The sequence below is a fragment of the Thyridium curvatum genome (genome assembly GCF_004353045.1).
Source record: "Thyridium curvatum strain D216 chromosome Unknown NODE_54_length_294788_cov_77.042876, whole genome shotgun sequence".
Lineage (NCBI taxonomy): Eukaryota > Fungi > Ascomycota > Sordariomycetes > Thyridiales > Thyridiaceae > Thyridium > Thyridium curvatum.
The window spans coordinates 81056-96570 of record NW_022156809.1 but is presented as its reverse complement, the minus strand read 5'-3'; the positions used below and the strand labels follow the sequence as shown (position 1 = coordinate 96570).

Sequence of the window (15515 nt, the reverse complement as noted above, 5' to 3'; positions counted from 1 at the left end):
CATATTAGCGGCGAAGCTTTGGTGTATCGACTTCTAGCAGGAATTAAACGAGATGGAGTCTCGTGGCAAATGGTCTATGACTTTCACCTCCTCCCTTGAACTTCATCCCATGGCTCTTATGTACTAGCCCAGACGTATTCCATGTATTCCAACTTCTGTTGCCAACACGGTGCGCATGGCCTGGCTCTCAAGGCCCTGGCGCGCACGGATGAGAACAGTCGTTTGGAAACAGCTCCTCATTCGGCCGAGTTACTGCACTTAGCCACTAGGTAGGCAAATCTATGGTCAGGATGACGAAGCCAGAAGAATTCGTGTCCTATACAGCCAGCCTTGCCAGCGTACCTACTATTAAGACAGGATCAGAGGTCAGGTGGCGCCCTGTCCTTCTGATTGGGCAGCAGCGAGGGCTTGTAGAGGAAAGGACCCTGACAGCAGGATTAAAAGTAGGGCCCACTCCCCATATATACTCGGTACTTGTCACAGTCCAACGACGCAACATAAGGTGCCTAATAAACGACACACTGCAGTCCCCCCAAGTGTTGCCAGCGATAATGGTGGTAACGCCATATTTGACTGTTTTGACGGTGCGGGGCTGCCAATGTTTCCTTTCTCCTCTCTCTCCCCTCCTGACAGCTCCAGCTTGCGGCTTTCGCCACCCTTCGTTTCGGCTCAACCCTACCCTTTAGCCCTCTTCGTGTCGCCCGATGAGCAAATCAACAACGCAGTCCTCAGACAAGAACTAGAAGTCTCTATCAGAACCAAGCGTCAGCTTCCATATCATCGAAGACGCAGAACCCTTTTACAGGTATAGCCCTGGCGGATACTGTCCAGTGGCCGTCAGCGACCTGCTCGGGGGTCATTACCGTGTCCTGAATAAGCTTGGCCACGGCAGCTATTCCACTGTCTGGCTCGCGCGAGACGAGGCACTCCGGCGACTCGTTGCGGTCAAAGTCTGCACGGCCGACACGAGTCCGCGTGAGTCCGAGGTTCTGACCCTCGTAGGGAACCTGCCTGATATTGAGAATGACGGCGACAACAGGGCCGCCTTGGGGCGGGGCTTGATATCTAGACTTCTCGACAGCTTTCACATAGATAGTCCCCATGGCACCCATATGTGCCTGGTCACGGATGTTGCACGGTGCAGCGTGGGTGAGGCAAAACGCAGGTCGTCTTACGCACTCCTGATGCTGCCCCCAACACGTGCTATCGCCGCTCAATTGGTTCTAGCGGTTGCCTACCTGCATGGCAGAGGAATCGTCCATGGAGGTCAGTGCTGGATATCTGCTTGCTGACCTACTAGGTAGCCGACTGACATGACTTCAAATCTAGACCTTCATCTTGGCAATGTCCGACTGAAACTGCCACGGGAATATCGGCTCTGGTCGGACGAGGAGCTACTAGCACGCTGCGGGGAACCAGAACTAGAGCCGGTTCAGACATTTGATGACAAGCCAATCCCAACGGGTGTCCCACCCGTCGCTACTCTACCTCTCTGGTTTCCCATGCAAAGCATCACTGAGCTTCCGCTGTCAGATGCCCATATCGCCCTTGCAGACTTCAGCGAGGCATATCGCCCTTCACAAGAGTCGAGATACGAGTGTCGTACACAGATACACTCTCGCCCGCCAGAGGACAGATTCGAGCCAACAAAGCCAAAATCATTCCCTAGAGACATCTAGTCCCTTGCATGTACTATCTGGGCTATCCTTGGCCGGCGGCCCTTGTTTGAGACGCTCTGGTCTACCGAGGATACTGTGACATGGATGCAAGTCTAAGTACTGGGTAAGCTACCTGACGAATGGTGGGAGAAATGGGATGCACGCTTGGAGAGCTTTACAGAGGACGGCCAGCCCATTCAAGCCGATGACAGCCCTGTCTATACATTTGACTCCCGGTTTGAGTCTATGCAGGAAGGGCGCAGAGGATACAAGATGGAGACGATGGATTTGGCCGAGAAGCAGGCTCTACTCGCTATGTTGCGGCCGATGCTGGCGTACAGGCCGGAGCAGCGGTGCAGGATCGACGAGCTTCTCGCCTCGGAGTGGATGACGAAATACGCGATGCCAGACTATGAGAAGATACGTTTGTCCAGGTAGTAGAGGTTGGTTAGCGATGGTCACGGCTGCCAGGCGCCTTTTTTGACATCATTGGATACATGACTGGCGAAGTTCTCCCCATTGGCACTGGCGCAGATATATGGACGTGCAATCTCGCGTGACGTCTGCCAGATTCATTGCGACAAGCGAGGCAACATCTTCAGGTGGAGACTCTCTTCAAGGAGGAGATTGGTAGGTGGTAGCATGCGGCACCCCTATCCGTTAACATTGACGTATTAAGTCTGACTAATACTCTCTCCTCAGGAAAGCTGGTGTCTCCTAAATGCACCCATGTTCCCACAAACGGTTACTCTTTTCCAAAATAAGGAAAATTAGCCCGAGAACTCGGCTGCGAGGCTGTTCTTGCCCCCCCATGGATATCTCTCAGTATGTAGTGAGTGCGGAGGATATTGACGCATTGTCTACATATCAGATTACCAACTTTTTCCGCCGGCACAAATCCATCACGAAGGATGACTGCAATCACGCTGCTGCAAACATCACCGGCAAATTGGTCTCCCCCACGCCTGTTCAGGGTGAGACTAGCTACACCGTAGCAACTGACACCGACCAGCTACCGAAAGTCGTCCAATTCCGCTATTCCGCCTTGAATCTTGAACGTATAGCCCAAGCACGACAAACTTACGGGGAGTTCGTTCCCAACTGCAAGCCCTGCGGCATGTTGGCCGACGTCTATGTATACGAGATGGATTGTATCCCCGGAGCTGCCTTCTCTCGTGCCCGGCCTCAACTCCTCGCCACCGGGATGGAACAATGTCTACTTCGAACTGTGCAGGACTTTGCAAGGTCTATTGATACGTATGTCCTCATCGCATCGACCTCTGACTGACGAGAAGACTAGATTCTTCGCTTTAGCCTGGATTAACAGGCCAGCTTTGGAGCAGTCACTGGACACCTCCCGCCAGTTGTTCGCCCATTATTCACAGATCCTCGACCAGCTTTCCCAAAGCCTACCCAAGCGCTTTCAGGCAAAGCTAGACGAGGTCCGGCAAGGGCTCCCGCTGCTCTTTCGCTCTGATTACCCCATGATACTCAACCACGATGACCTCTTGGAGATGAATATCCATGTGGACGAGGGAACTGGTCGCATCACTGGCATCGTCGACTGGGCCGATGCCAAGATTGCCCCTTTCGGCACGTCGGTCGGTGGTCTTGAAACCGTTCTTGGCGCCCAGACTTCGTCGTGCTGGTTCTTCCATCCCAATCATGACTACCTGCGGGCGCAGCTCTGGGACACTTTCTACGGGGTCATTGGGTATATCTCGGATGCTGATCGGCAGGCAATCGAAGACGGGAGGGTACTCGGCTTGTTCCGAACCTGCGGCTTCGGCCGCCGGCCTGAGAAGGAGAATGCGACGCCTTTGAAAGAGGGTGACGAGGAACTCGTGTGCCTCGAAGCATTCTGCCTACGTTAGGCCTGTCCGCTGTCGAACTTGGAATCGCGAGTATGTTGTCGCACTCGGTATATAATAGCTGCATTTCCTGAATTCCAAGTCCCTATTTTACTTGTTAATAGGGTTTCAACACTTGTGTCATTTCCGGGACACATGGTTGCCAAATATGTTATGATGGTTTCCTTATTAGTGCGACCGTCGATGGCTGCTCTATAGACGTAAATTTGTTGAGACAGGGTTACAGTTTACCTCTCTCTCTCTCTCTCTCCCTAATACATGCACAATTCACGTGTTGGCTTATGTGACCCCAATTGGCCTGCCAACACGTTTGCTTTTAGTATCCCCGACAATCGCGATCCCTCCGCCTCCATTCCTGCGATACGGGTGATGTATTGAAAATACTAGGCTGGAGAAAAAGCGCTACCTCGTCATTTACGTGCCATAACATGAAGCCAGATGTAACATCCATCGCCAACAGCAGTTTTTCTCAGCTCGCAATGAGCAACTCGGAGTCAACCCCGCCTGACTCACTCGGCCTCGCTCCCTCCAGGAACATAGGTGAGCTCTGCTCGTCTTTCTCATCTTTGCACCAACATGTTTCCTTGATGGAAGTTCTCTTAGCGATCACGGTCCGCCATTACGAGTCGAATGACGTATCGTATGAGATTACCGGTGCAACTTTCAAGAAGACCTCTCGCCTTCCTTTCAATGATCCATATCCTGACGGTACCCCCTGTATATTGTTCAGGTCCTAATCAGACTCATCATTATTGTTGTACTGTGATAACCAGACTTATATGCTGACTGAAGCTATCTTTAGAAGGAATCACAAGCGCATCACCAATAAAGTTAATGCTTTAAGGCCGGTTCCTGACAACACAACAATACCAGTTTCTAGACTACTTAAGCATGGGGAATTACCAGACGGCCAGCGATACCTGGTCACAGAGTTCATTGATGGTCTCACGCTAAAAGAGGTATATTCACAGAGTTATTTGAGAGAGGCAGCTCTGAAACACACAGAAGATACACCCTACAAGACATGTTCAGACGAGTCTTACTCAAATGCTCTCGACTTTATCACGGGCACTGTGTTACCATAGATTGCAGAGTTGAAGTCTCAACAGCGTGGAATTGATGGATTTGTGATGCCTCCTTCTTGGCTCGCCCCCGATGCCCAACCGCCGTGGAAAGACAAAATGTCTTTCAAGACTATTCCACTCAAGGAAGCAGCAGAGTACGTTTTTCAGCATGGCATTTGATCTACGTACATGTGGTATCTGGGTGAGGTCTGAGACCCAGAATCCTGATGTTGGTATCTAAGAGAGTGATCATTAAGCCACATTCGGTACCGCACCCAGATGCCGCACCTACAAGTGTGGCCCACAGCTTCTTGAACTGTAGGGGAGCTCGGCCGTCATCAACAAAGGTCGCGTGGCGCAATTGGTTAGCGCGTCAGTCTAATAATCTGAAGGCTGTGAGTTCAATCCTCACCGTGACCAGAGATTTATATTTTTAGAGTGTTGTATAATTCTCTTTGTTCTTTTGCCAACCGGGCCTGCAGATGTTGTGAGTTGTGGTTGCAGATATGCTTGGGACCCTCTGTGGGTAGTATCTGCTCGGCCCGTGCCAGTGTCCGCTCCACAGCTTGGCGGCATCCGTTCCGGCGCTTGAGCAGCTAAGGTTTAGCTCAGAAGTTTATTTTATCCTGCCACTACAACGCGCTAATACAGACTTCATTGTAGAGCTACGAATACAAATAAACTATTTATAGCAGATACTGTCCAATATGAGCCGTCATTAAGAATGTGGAAGAAACTCATGTCAGAAACCTCAGAAACCAAAATGAGGATATTGAGTGACAGTCTTGGGCCGTGATAGCTCCTGGTGGTATGCACTGCAGGAGGCATTGACCTACTAGGGGATTAGCAACTCTAGGTGGGAATGACCTGTGAGCAGCAGACAATTCTTGGAAGGAGGACCCTAGCTCCCGGGAGCAGGAAACGGGGACCTCTCTATTTATAGCTGTACTCTGTATAGCCCCCTCACGTATTTTGGGTCTTTAAGTGATTGTTCAACTGACAAGGCCTGTTGTTTTTTATGTTAGTGATTGTGAGCAGCTAGAGCCAGGGCTTCGTCAATCAATGACAGAGGTACTCTCCTTCGGATTTCGTCTTCTTCGACAGGAAATTTCATTTTGGTAGCCCAAGCTGCCATAAAGGATGCCGCCGTGTCAAACGGTCCGCCAAGACCCGGGATGGCGCCCACGGTGAAGCCGCCGTCCTCATGGCGAACAACGGCACCGATCTTGGGTAGACGTGATGAGGCGATCTGGACCTATCTCAATTTAGCTGAAAAATCAAGATTATGGTGACGGAATAAGAGATTGAAGCCTACATGTGCAGTCGCTATGGTTCGATACAAAACGGGACGGTGCTGGCGTGGAACAAGACTCCAGTCGTAGCCACCGGCTTCTTCTGCGGCGGTATTGCCAGGAATGAACTCGAGTAGAATGAAAGCAGAGCGTGCCGGGTTGGTATCGTCGACTTCGAAAGCGAAAATATGGGGTACTGGGGCTTTGTTCTCCTCAAGTAGGATCATTGTATCGATTTCAATGCGCAACGCTCGAGAGGTCTCAGGACTCGCTTCGTGAAGCTGAACGCAAGCGATCCAGCGACGTCCATCCTCGAACACAAGCTGACGCGCAAGAAAGCTGCCGCCCGCTCGATAGTGTGCGGACAAATTGCAAGGCTTTCCGTAGTTAGCTTGAGAGGCGATATCGCGAATAGATTCCCAGTTAGTTCGGATGAAACACGCGTGCGCCCGGGACTTCATCGCATCATTCGGAGGAGACCAGTCGAGCTCTGATGCAAGGTTTACCATCTCGAGTTCGCATCATGATGGGCTGTGACGAAGATTCTAACATGGATTAGCTAAGCTGGTGGTCAAGGAAAATGATGGAGGTAGGGCTGCAGTTGCCGGGGCGGGGGTGGGGTTATTCTGGCTACATTTGGATAAGAATGCTGTTCTCAACTACCTACTATCATCCTAGCATCATCCTTATGCATTTTAACCAACTAACCAACAATGGACAGTCCTTCAAGCGAAGCTAGCGCTGACGAGTCGAGAGACTCCTCGTTAAGGGAGTTTTGCATTCGAAGCGTTCATTGTGGCTTGTGTCAGTTTCAATTTGAAAATGGAGATCCTTTGAAGGCCGGCAAGTTCTTAAATTCCTGACTGACGAATGCGAAAAAACTGAACATCTCACAGTTATATCACCAAGCAAAGTATCCAGCCCATTCCGCTTTGTACAATATGAGACAGAAAAGCTGGGAACGGATGGGACACTGCACATGTGCGGAAAACGATCGTGCCCATGGGAATATCCTCGCGTCTACTGCGTCCACGAGACGTGCTTCCGCACAGCCTTCTTAGACCTGACACCGGAGCTCTTCGGCACAAGTCACCTGATGTTCACTCCTCCGATCAAAGTTCAGGCCAGTCGACGGTCCCACTTGAAGGCGCGACTAACGGAAACACTTTGCGAAGAAGCACTGCAAAACTTCCCGATGGAGGTGTGCGGCATGATCGCTGAGCATTTGATTGTGGAGTATGCCGCTGTTTCTTGCCAAATGCGTTTCATGGCGTCTCAGAAGCTTCCGAAAACATCAGTGCTCATTGATCTGTCAGCTGATATTTTCGCGGGATTCATCAAGTATGACGGTGGTCAATATGTACGTTCATTGTACAATGCATGTGAACCGATATCCAAAGGTGATATCTGCATATACAAGGCTCAAGAGCGAGCATCGTATGTAGTCCATGCTGGCTGGGACCATCTCGGTGTTCGGCAAATCGTGATCGAGAACAGCGACAGAAGGAGAGAATGGAAAGCACTAATACAAGACAAGCAGCTTGGAGTGTGGTGGACAACTTTGAGCCGTGAAGGCGGCATTCGGAAATTCAAAGTCTGTCATGATGTAAGTCAAGAACAGATTGTCAAATTGGATTTCATATGCGACTTACACACTTCAAGGGTATCAGAGTTCGATGTCTGTTATCAGATCATCAACATCCAATAATCACTCCGATTCGGGAAGCGCCTGGGCCCTCCTTCAAGGTCATTGCTATTTATGGCGATGAAATGGATGAACAGCTGGGAGGTGTGCGTATGAACTACATGGAACTGAATCAACCTTGCACGATCGGCTATTCCGTAGCTTTCAAAGGTTATCGCATAGCATGGTTGTGTGCTCACGGTTCGACTGTGGACGTTCAGCTTTACAAGCAGTTCAACGACTTTGGTCTGGTGTGGAGATACATGCCAATGAACACCGGTGAACGGCTCACGGAACTATCCACGATACGGACTGGAATAGTGGTATCTTTGATGGTAAATACACTCGAAGCCTATACGCTATCCAAGCTCACCATGTTTCAGTTGTCAACGGACACAGGTCGGACATTCATATCTGGTTCATGCCATACAAACGCAAACACTCAGATATCGACCTTTCGGCTCCATCCATCCGCACCCTCACGCATCTTCTTGAGTGAATGGGACTGCAATTACGATAATCCCTGGATCAAATTTCTCGGTGTTGACACTAATGACCTCGATTTTGATCAGCCGTCCATACAAGAATTTCAGCAGTCTCACATGGAGTCCTTTCAAGTCAGACCACTGCCAGATATTCATGGGAACGAATGCTGGCACTACTCAGAGTGTTCATTAGAGAATATTACGGAAATTATTTGCTGCGCCAGTCAGGGACTCGAGCACAGGCCCATTACCGGCATGTTGGTTTTCTACGATGATGGTCAAAGGATGTCTGTAGGGCAGTATCGTATTGATGGGATTTTGGTACCTATCAAGCTGGACTCGCGGCATTCTCTCAATTTTCTCGTCAGCAAAACGGCCGATAATTTCTCCTATGTGGCGGAAATTCGAACACGGCCACACGCGGGCCATTCGAAAGAACCTAGGGTGTGGTCGAAGAGACTGGTTTGGTGGTTCACATGGCGGCAGTCTATTCTGCAAATACCATCCTGATAAACAGAGAAGGTGATGGTTTTTGCTGATTGAAACGTGACAATAACCTAGATGTGCCTCCTCGCTTCGCTCGGCGCTTGAATTGACGAGGTCAGCCCCGAAGACATGTTCGCATTGCTGGGAAGGACCTCAGCCTCAAAGAGCGGGAGATTCTGTTTCATCTTTTCGCGGAGGGTTCCTAGCAATGGGCCCGCCTCCGAGGCAATATCGATCTACTGCGGACCAGACTTTGTCTGGCTTTCCACTTCTCATAGAGGTTGTAGTGTGCTGGAGTCTCTTTCGTACAACCAAAGACGGAACTTGACGCCGATGGTCTTCAAAAGATATACGAATTGGGGTCCATCAGCGAGATCTTTCTTCCCGGCGTCAAGGGCTTGAGCTTCTACGACCTTGGCCGAAACCCTAGGGGCTTTACACTCTAACAAGAGCATGGTCATTGTTCTATGATCAAAACGACGCACAATAGCGTCAACACGACGACAAGAGTTGTCTGAAGGGAACTCGGGAGTGACATTATAGCTTCCTGTGTCGTTAAAGATGGTCTGTAATAGGTGGAAGAAGAGACTAGATTGATCACATTCAAGCCTGCTCTCCTTGGCTTTGTCATAAAGAGTATGAAGCAGAGCAGTTGTGGCCAAGCACTAACTTCAAGACTGGGCGGCTAACTCACGCCTCAACAGCAGTGGAAGCCTGACGCTAATTCAATCTATCAGGGCCTGATCTGACTTCAACAATACGGTTTGAGTAGCATGCTCCTTGTTGATTGAATCGTGTTTGTCACCTCAGGCGTTGTTGCCATGAGCAGGGCCGCGACCACCAGTTGAAAACAGAAGAGATCTGAGTAAAGAATCCAGAAATCAAAATATTATGAAACAGAAACCCATGAAAACGCTGAGGAACGAAAAGCACTCGGTTGGTTCAAAACTCCATCCATGGAATCCAGTCCTCTCAGTCTTCAAGACCACCCCTAGCTGCACCAGATTAACCGCCGCTCTGGAATGCTCTAAGCAATGCCGCTGCTGAAACCTCATCGTCGTCATGGCCTCCCTGAACGGCTGGAGAAGGTTGTTCAACCCCCCAAGATTGTCCTCCAGCAAGCTCCAATCCCGACCAGGGTTGTCCAATACTTTGGTATGGGCCAGTGCTCACTGGATACTCGGTTTGTGTATAGCCGGCCCCGGCCACCACAAGACTGGGTTCACGACTTGGTGGCCTCGGGGTTAAGTTATCCCAGACAGACTCATCCCAGCTAGATGGAATCTCATGCCCTAGGGCGGAAATCGATGAGCCGAGACACAGCGAGTTGACAGGGTCTTGAATATAAAAGCCAATCTCTGGGTCAATTTCGTCCTCACTGGCTCGGGAAACGGCTTCGGGAGCATGGCCCGCCCGCCTCGAACGTGTGGCGACTGATGATTTCGAGACACGGTTCGAGTTCTGTCGTCGAGACGACGGGGGTGGATTATTCGATCTAGCACCCTGTCTTACGACATCCCCGGTGCTGACTGAGCCACTGGGGCGGCTTGACCGGATGATATACTTCTCGATCTCTGTTGTGCCAAATTGATCATCTTCTGTGCAATGGGCTTGTTGAGGTACCCCTGCGCCTTGGTATACCACAGTCTGCGGATTATCGTGCGGTAGTGTTGTCTGCCGGGCTTCCGTCCAAGGCGCCGGCATCGATGTCTCAAGCGTGACATCTGTTTCACCGAATAGATCCAGCGCCTTATCATAACACATCTGGGCTGTGTATCGTGATGTCGGTTCCAGAACGAGCATCGTGCTCGACAAGAACTGGAGTAATACGTCATTGGGACTCCTTCTCAGATCCTCCCCCAGTTTTCCAAGGATCTTCTCGGCCCAGAGCGTTCCTTCATATATATACTTTGCCTTGTATCGTGGGATGCCCCAGAGGAGTTCGAATATGACAACGCCAAGAGACCATACATCAACAACGGCGGTATACCGCATCCGTCCCTGTACGCCACGCTGGCGCAACCTGTTAATCTCAAACATTTCTGGCGCAGAATATCTCCTTGTGCCGCAGGTTGTTTTCCATTGGCCGCTCTCTCTCTCTTCTCCTGACACACCGAAATCTCCAAACTTGACGTAAATGTTGCCGGCATACCGATATTGAACAAGGGTGTTTGCCGGTTTGATGTCTCGGTGGAGAATGGGCACCTTGAGTCCGTGTAGGTAAACCAGCGCAGATAGGAGCTGAAACAGGACTTGAATACACTCTCCTCTAGATAAGCCATTCTGGTCCACAAGAGACCCGCCAGGGACATATTCAAGGCCGAGTTGTGGCCATGGGGTTTCCACTTTCCACAGAAGCTGAACGATATGATCCTAGTGATGTTAGGGTTGGGATACGTAAAGAGAATTTGTCTTCACTAACATGGCGAATTCGGCCCATGATCTTGGCCTCTCTCTTCCAATCGTCCAAGTTGACCTCGTTCTTCCTAATAGCCTCATTGGACGGCTGTTTCAGGGCATACTCTTCTGCTGTACTGACGTTCCAGAAATGAGTCACGACTCCAAAGCTGCCTTCGCCAACCTTCTTCCTGAGGAAGATTGGACCACTACCAGGGGTGTGCGTCCCTGTGGGGCGTTCTGTCTCCGGACGCATTTTGAGCCGGGTGAACAGGTCTTCATAACCTGATGATCCTCGTCTGAATCTCTTAATGTTGTCCTTGTATGACTGTGAATCCATGTCGTGGGACGATATGGCGAGCTGAAACTTGAGGCTTTCATTGATCTCGACGACGATTGGAGTCTCCTCCCCAGGAACAGGATGGCCGCCGACGATCCAGGAAAATTCTCGTCGCGTGCCCTTTCCATCATTGTTGTATGTGACCTGAGTTCCGATGAACGAGCCGATGTCTCTGACGATGGGGCGGTTGTAGTCGTCGAACGTCAGCGCGAAGTGATAGGAGCTCACACCGCGGAGACTGGGCAAGACAATATCGCAGTCCTCGTCGCACCCAAAGATAAAACCAGCCGAAGTCTTGGGGCTATGGCTGAATCTCAGCTCAAGGCGTGCGCGGGGATTAGTTTTGTCGTCTCCGCGTGGCTCCGGCTCCTCTGTCGATCCCCTGCCGCGACGGTCCCTTGGGCGTTCCTGCTTCTTCTTGAGCCCAGGGACATATCTCGGCAGGTTCTCTTTCCGCTCCATCGCATTCACTGCATGATGCATATCTTCATAATGCCACGGGTATACGCAAGCAATCAAGTCCGTATCTGCCATCGTGAATGCCTCCCATTTCATAAGAAGGAAGAAGGCTTGGAATCGACATGTTGGTGGCTGGTTCAGCGTTTATCAGTTCTCCATTAGAAGGCAGGCAATGACGGGCAGGCCAGAGGAGGGTGATACACCGGCACACGACATCCAATGATTTTTGGACTGCCAGGCAACAACCTGAGTGAGCGGTTGCAGCGCCTTTGCGATTGGACTGTTGGTTATGCGATATGGGTGTCTGCCTTATTGCCTGACCCGTCAGGCGACAAGACATTTTCACATAACACTAGAGCCCCTCCCAACAAGCTCACGCATCCACAAGGCAGAAGCGGTCCAGCTCCAAGCTTTCCCATTCATCTCGCACACATCCAAAATAAAATGTCATCACCAGTCTCTGCAATCCCGAACTTGTGTGCTGATGATGTTCTTGCCTTTAGTGATACAGAGTTGGTTCAGTACATGACGCAAAACCGCCGTCAGGACGGCGGCTTCGATCTCGAGTTTGATGGCTGGGAAAAGCTTCCCAAAGAGCAGCGAGAGCAGCTCGCCGAGAGACTGAGGTGGATTATTCCGCTCATCCGCATACTATCTATTGCTGACATCAACACAGGGTTGGAGCGCAGAAAGTGAACGATGCCGTACAATCACGCCCTGTCGACCCCGACCAACTCGCTGCACGACTACAAGGAGTCGCCGACAGCGAAGACGCTGCACCGCAGGCCGTGTCCACACGATCGCGTTACGAGAGGACACCCACAGAAGACGTGGACTTCGACGTAGAGTTGAAAAGGAAGGAGACAATTGCCTACAACGCCCTTGTCACTGACGGCTGCGTACCGGTATACCCTATAAGTCGTCTGGATGAGGTCTGTAACGGCCTCGAGGAGTATCTCGAGATTCTGCAGCCTTGGAAAGATCCATCAGTGTTATATAGGTGGCACCACGTCTTTCAAAACCAGTTGTGGAGGTGGAAGAAGTTCCGTCGCTGGCAGCAAGACAATAGAGAGCCGGATGAGGAACAGGAGTTTGCTGCCTATCTGGAGGAGCAGAAGCGCCAGGACGCGGAAGGCACAGAAAGTGAACCGACGGCGAGTCAATACCTCGAACACCTCAGAGAACGATATGAGAGGAGGCAACGCCACTACGGCCATAACGACGGCGACGAAGGGTTTGCCGCCTATGTAGAGGAGAAAAAGCAAAAGAAGATGCAGTATGGGTTCCCATGGCCCGGGATGTCGGAGGATGAATATATGCAGATTCTCAGGAATGACTTCAAAAAAAAACAGACTCAAGAGGGCATCGACGCTGGGGATGAAGGGTTTGCGGCGTTTGTTGAGAAGCATAAGCGGGACAACATAGTGGCCAGACGCAGATGGCCGGGGATGACAGAGGACGAGTATCGCGAGATGCAATGGAAGAGATTTAACGAGGAGGAAGACGACCGCTACTGGTATCAGTTTTACTGGCTGCGGGACGATCACGGCCGTGGCGGCTTTACCGAGTACGTCGCGGAGGCCAAGCGCCGGCTCGCTCGGCACGGCTTCACGAAGGCATTCGAGTTCGACAGAGACCCAACACGACAAGACAAGTTAACGACCTGGATCGAATATCTCAACTACGAGTACTCCTGGCTCGACAAGCACAGGCGATACCTCACAAAGCTTCAGCCAGCGTATGATAAAGGCTGGCAGAAGGTTGTGGACTCGGGAGTGCTGCGGCACGGCGAGACTGCGGCGGGATTCTGCAACATCGAATCGGCGTTTCGGCGTCAGAGCGAGGAAGATGCAGTCAAGAAGGCATTTGAAGATGCCAAACAGGCGGGTACGGCAATCCTGGAGAAAGCAATGAATGACCCGGAGTTCAGATCCAAGCACCCGAAGCCATTGCGTGTCCAGATGATGAGACAGGCCGCGTTCAAGATCAAGGCGATGCAAGACACTCTGACCGAAGTAAAGAGACGGAGTCATCTCATCTCGGGATTTGTGCAAGGAGTTTCAGATCACCGGGCCACTACTAAGGACTTGACGATCCAGAAGATTCGACTTCAATGGGCAAAGGAGCAGATCTCTCTGATTGAAGCCGAAGCAAGAGATGCAGGGCTAGTCGCGAACGGCTTGCATTCAAGAGGGAGGACGAAGCGAAGATCAGAAGGTGATCAAGATGATAATACGACAGACCGAAGACGCAAGAGAAGGAAGCAAAGCCACCCAACTCACTCATCCCCAGACATTCTCGGCCCTTACACACACGCAAAGGCGTCCGAGCACGGTGGACTTGCTATACCAGGGGATGGGGAGCCGCACAAGGAGTTCAGAGGCGACAGACAAGCGTCTACAAAACGTACCAAAGTCCAGAAACAACCAGAAGCCACAACCACCACCTCAACTTCAACCTCAAGGGCATCAAACCACCCTGCGACAGTAGCATACCCAGGAAACCACTCTAGAAAGACTCGTCTCCCGAGCACAAGGCAAGCACCATCACCATCACGCTCAACCCTAATTGGACCAGCTTTGAAGGCCAAAGCGAGCCGTGATCCGCCCCGTGCCGCCGACCATCCAACTCCTGCCATAAGAAAACCACGACGACCCATCAACGAGACACCAGCCGTGAATCAGCCACCCTTACGGCAGTTACGACCCCGTCAAGAGAGGAAAGCGACCCGTAATCCCATAGACCTAGGCTCTGAACAAGGACGGAAAAGTCGGAAGAAGCAAGGACAACGTCACTGCGTGGGTCATCCCGAGCACGGCCGGCCACTGAGAAGGAGTGCGCGCATAGCAGCTCTGCAGACGTAAAGATGTATGGCCGCTGGTGCTGTCTGACAAGGCACATCTTTGACCTCGAGAGCGGTAAAATACGTTGGTCAACCTTCGACCGCCTGGCCTCGGATAAGCATACATGCGGAATGATTTCAAGGTCGAAAGGAGATGGAAACTAGTTCTCTACCCACTCAAGGCGGGTCACTCCTCTACTCGTAATCCCAATGATTGTTCAGTATCTATGTACTTGTCAGGCCTGTCCTGGTCCTCCTTTTCTTCCGTACGCCAATATGCTCGTTGCCGTCAACATTGAAGTATTGTGGATGGGATCGCCTTGAATTGCTCCAGGTGACCCGTCCTAATGATCATCTTGGCTGCTCTTATGTGCTGACATACATGGCCGGGCTGCAAGATGTACGCCGGACATCGACACATGACCCCCACATATGTTTTCGTTCGTCTGTCCATTCCGGTATTCCAAGAGAATGTCGCATCCGCACTGGCACTGGTTGGTGTCGGCCCTCTGGATGGCGTGAAGGTAGATACGGAGCTGATCTTGCCCATACGCGTATGTGTTTCGAGGGTTGCCTTGCCCGCTCGCGCTCCTAGACGGCGAAGGCGCTTACCATGTTTGGCTGTGTCCCCTATCTTCTCTCATTATCTACGCATTGCCATACGGGACAACAATAGTCGAGACGCTCCCATGGACTAGGCTCTCAGGGATGCCTCATTCACAGTGGTCATGCAACACGCAAGAGTGATGACTGGGCTACAACCGAAGAGGAGGGCCCAACACCTTTACCTAATAATATCACTGGCAACACAAGCCTAGACTGACTCTTCGTGAGTTTGCATCCAGCTCCAGTCAACTCCGGACTGTGCTTGCTGTGAGTCAGTGCAACAGTAACACCTCTTTGCTGCTACCGCACTGGCTTAGCATGATAGCAAATG

The 15515-nt window shown here is 51.2% G+C and overlaps 7 protein-coding genes across 7 annotated transcripts; 4 read left to right on the top strand and 3 right to left on the bottom strand.

The window, feature by feature from the left end:
- Positions 1 to 752: 752 nt before the first annotated feature.
- Positions 753 to 1112, bottom strand: E0L32_008298 (uncharacterized protein; the record flags this gene model as incomplete). The annotated part of the gene is made up of 1 exon (XM_031143137.1): positions 753 to 1112. One exon carries the CDS (start codon positions 1110 to 1112, stop codon positions 753 to 755), a length of 360 nt encoding a protein of 119 aa, XP_030992440.1.
- Positions 1113 to 1184: 72 nt separating this feature from the next.
- On the top strand, positions 1185 to 1679 carry E0L32_008297 (uncharacterized protein; the record flags this gene model as incomplete). Its single annotated transcript, XM_031143136.1, has 2 exons — positions 1185 to 1266; positions 1330 to 1679. The coding sequence occupies 2 exons, from the start codon at positions 1185 to 1187 to the stop codon at positions 1677 to 1679; spliced, it is 432 nt and encodes a 143-aa protein (XP_030992439.1).
- A 790-nt stretch (positions 1680 to 2469) lies between these two features.
- Positions 2470 to 3532, top strand: E0L32_008296 (uncharacterized protein; the record flags this gene model as incomplete). The annotated part of the gene is made up of 2 exons (XM_031143135.1): positions 2470 to 2915; positions 2959 to 3532. 2 exons carry the CDS (start codon positions 2470 to 2472, stop codon positions 3530 to 3532), a joined length of 1020 nt encoding a protein of 339 aa, XP_030992438.1.
- Positions 3533 to 5614: 2082 nt separating this feature from the next.
- Positions 5615 to 6394, bottom strand: E0L32_008295 (uncharacterized protein; the record flags this gene model as incomplete). The annotated part of the gene is made up of 2 exons (XM_031143134.1): positions 5615 to 5848; positions 5909 to 6394. The coding sequence occupies 2 exons, from the start codon at positions 6392 to 6394 to the stop codon at positions 5615 to 5617; spliced, it is 720 nt and encodes a 239-aa protein (XP_030992437.1).
- A 204-nt stretch (positions 6395 to 6598) lies between these two features.
- E0L32_008294 (uncharacterized protein) lies at positions 6599 to 7752 on the top strand (the record flags this gene model as incomplete). Its single annotated transcript, XM_031143133.1, has 4 exons — positions 6599 to 6689; positions 6782 to 7491; positions 7548 to 7676; positions 7732 to 7752. 4 exons carry the CDS (start codon positions 6599 to 6601, stop codon positions 7750 to 7752), a joined length of 951 nt encoding a protein of 316 aa, XP_030992436.1.
- A 1793-nt stretch (positions 7753 to 9545) lies between these two features.
- E0L32_008293 (uncharacterized protein) lies at positions 9546 to 11811 on the bottom strand (the record flags this gene model as incomplete). The annotated part of the gene is made up of 2 exons (XM_031143132.1): positions 9546 to 10913; positions 10963 to 11811. The coding sequence occupies 2 exons, from the start codon at positions 11809 to 11811 to the stop codon at positions 9546 to 9548; spliced, it is 2217 nt and encodes a 738-aa protein (XP_030992435.1).
- A 369-nt stretch (positions 11812 to 12180) lies between these two features.
- E0L32_008292 (uncharacterized protein) lies at positions 12181 to 14600 on the top strand (the record flags this gene model as incomplete). Its single annotated transcript, XM_031143131.1, has 2 exons — positions 12181 to 12362; positions 12413 to 14600. The coding sequence occupies 2 exons, from the start codon at positions 12181 to 12183 to the stop codon at positions 14598 to 14600; spliced, it is 2370 nt and encodes a 789-aa protein (XP_030992434.1).
- Between the last annotated feature and the right edge of the window lie 915 nt (positions 14601 to 15515).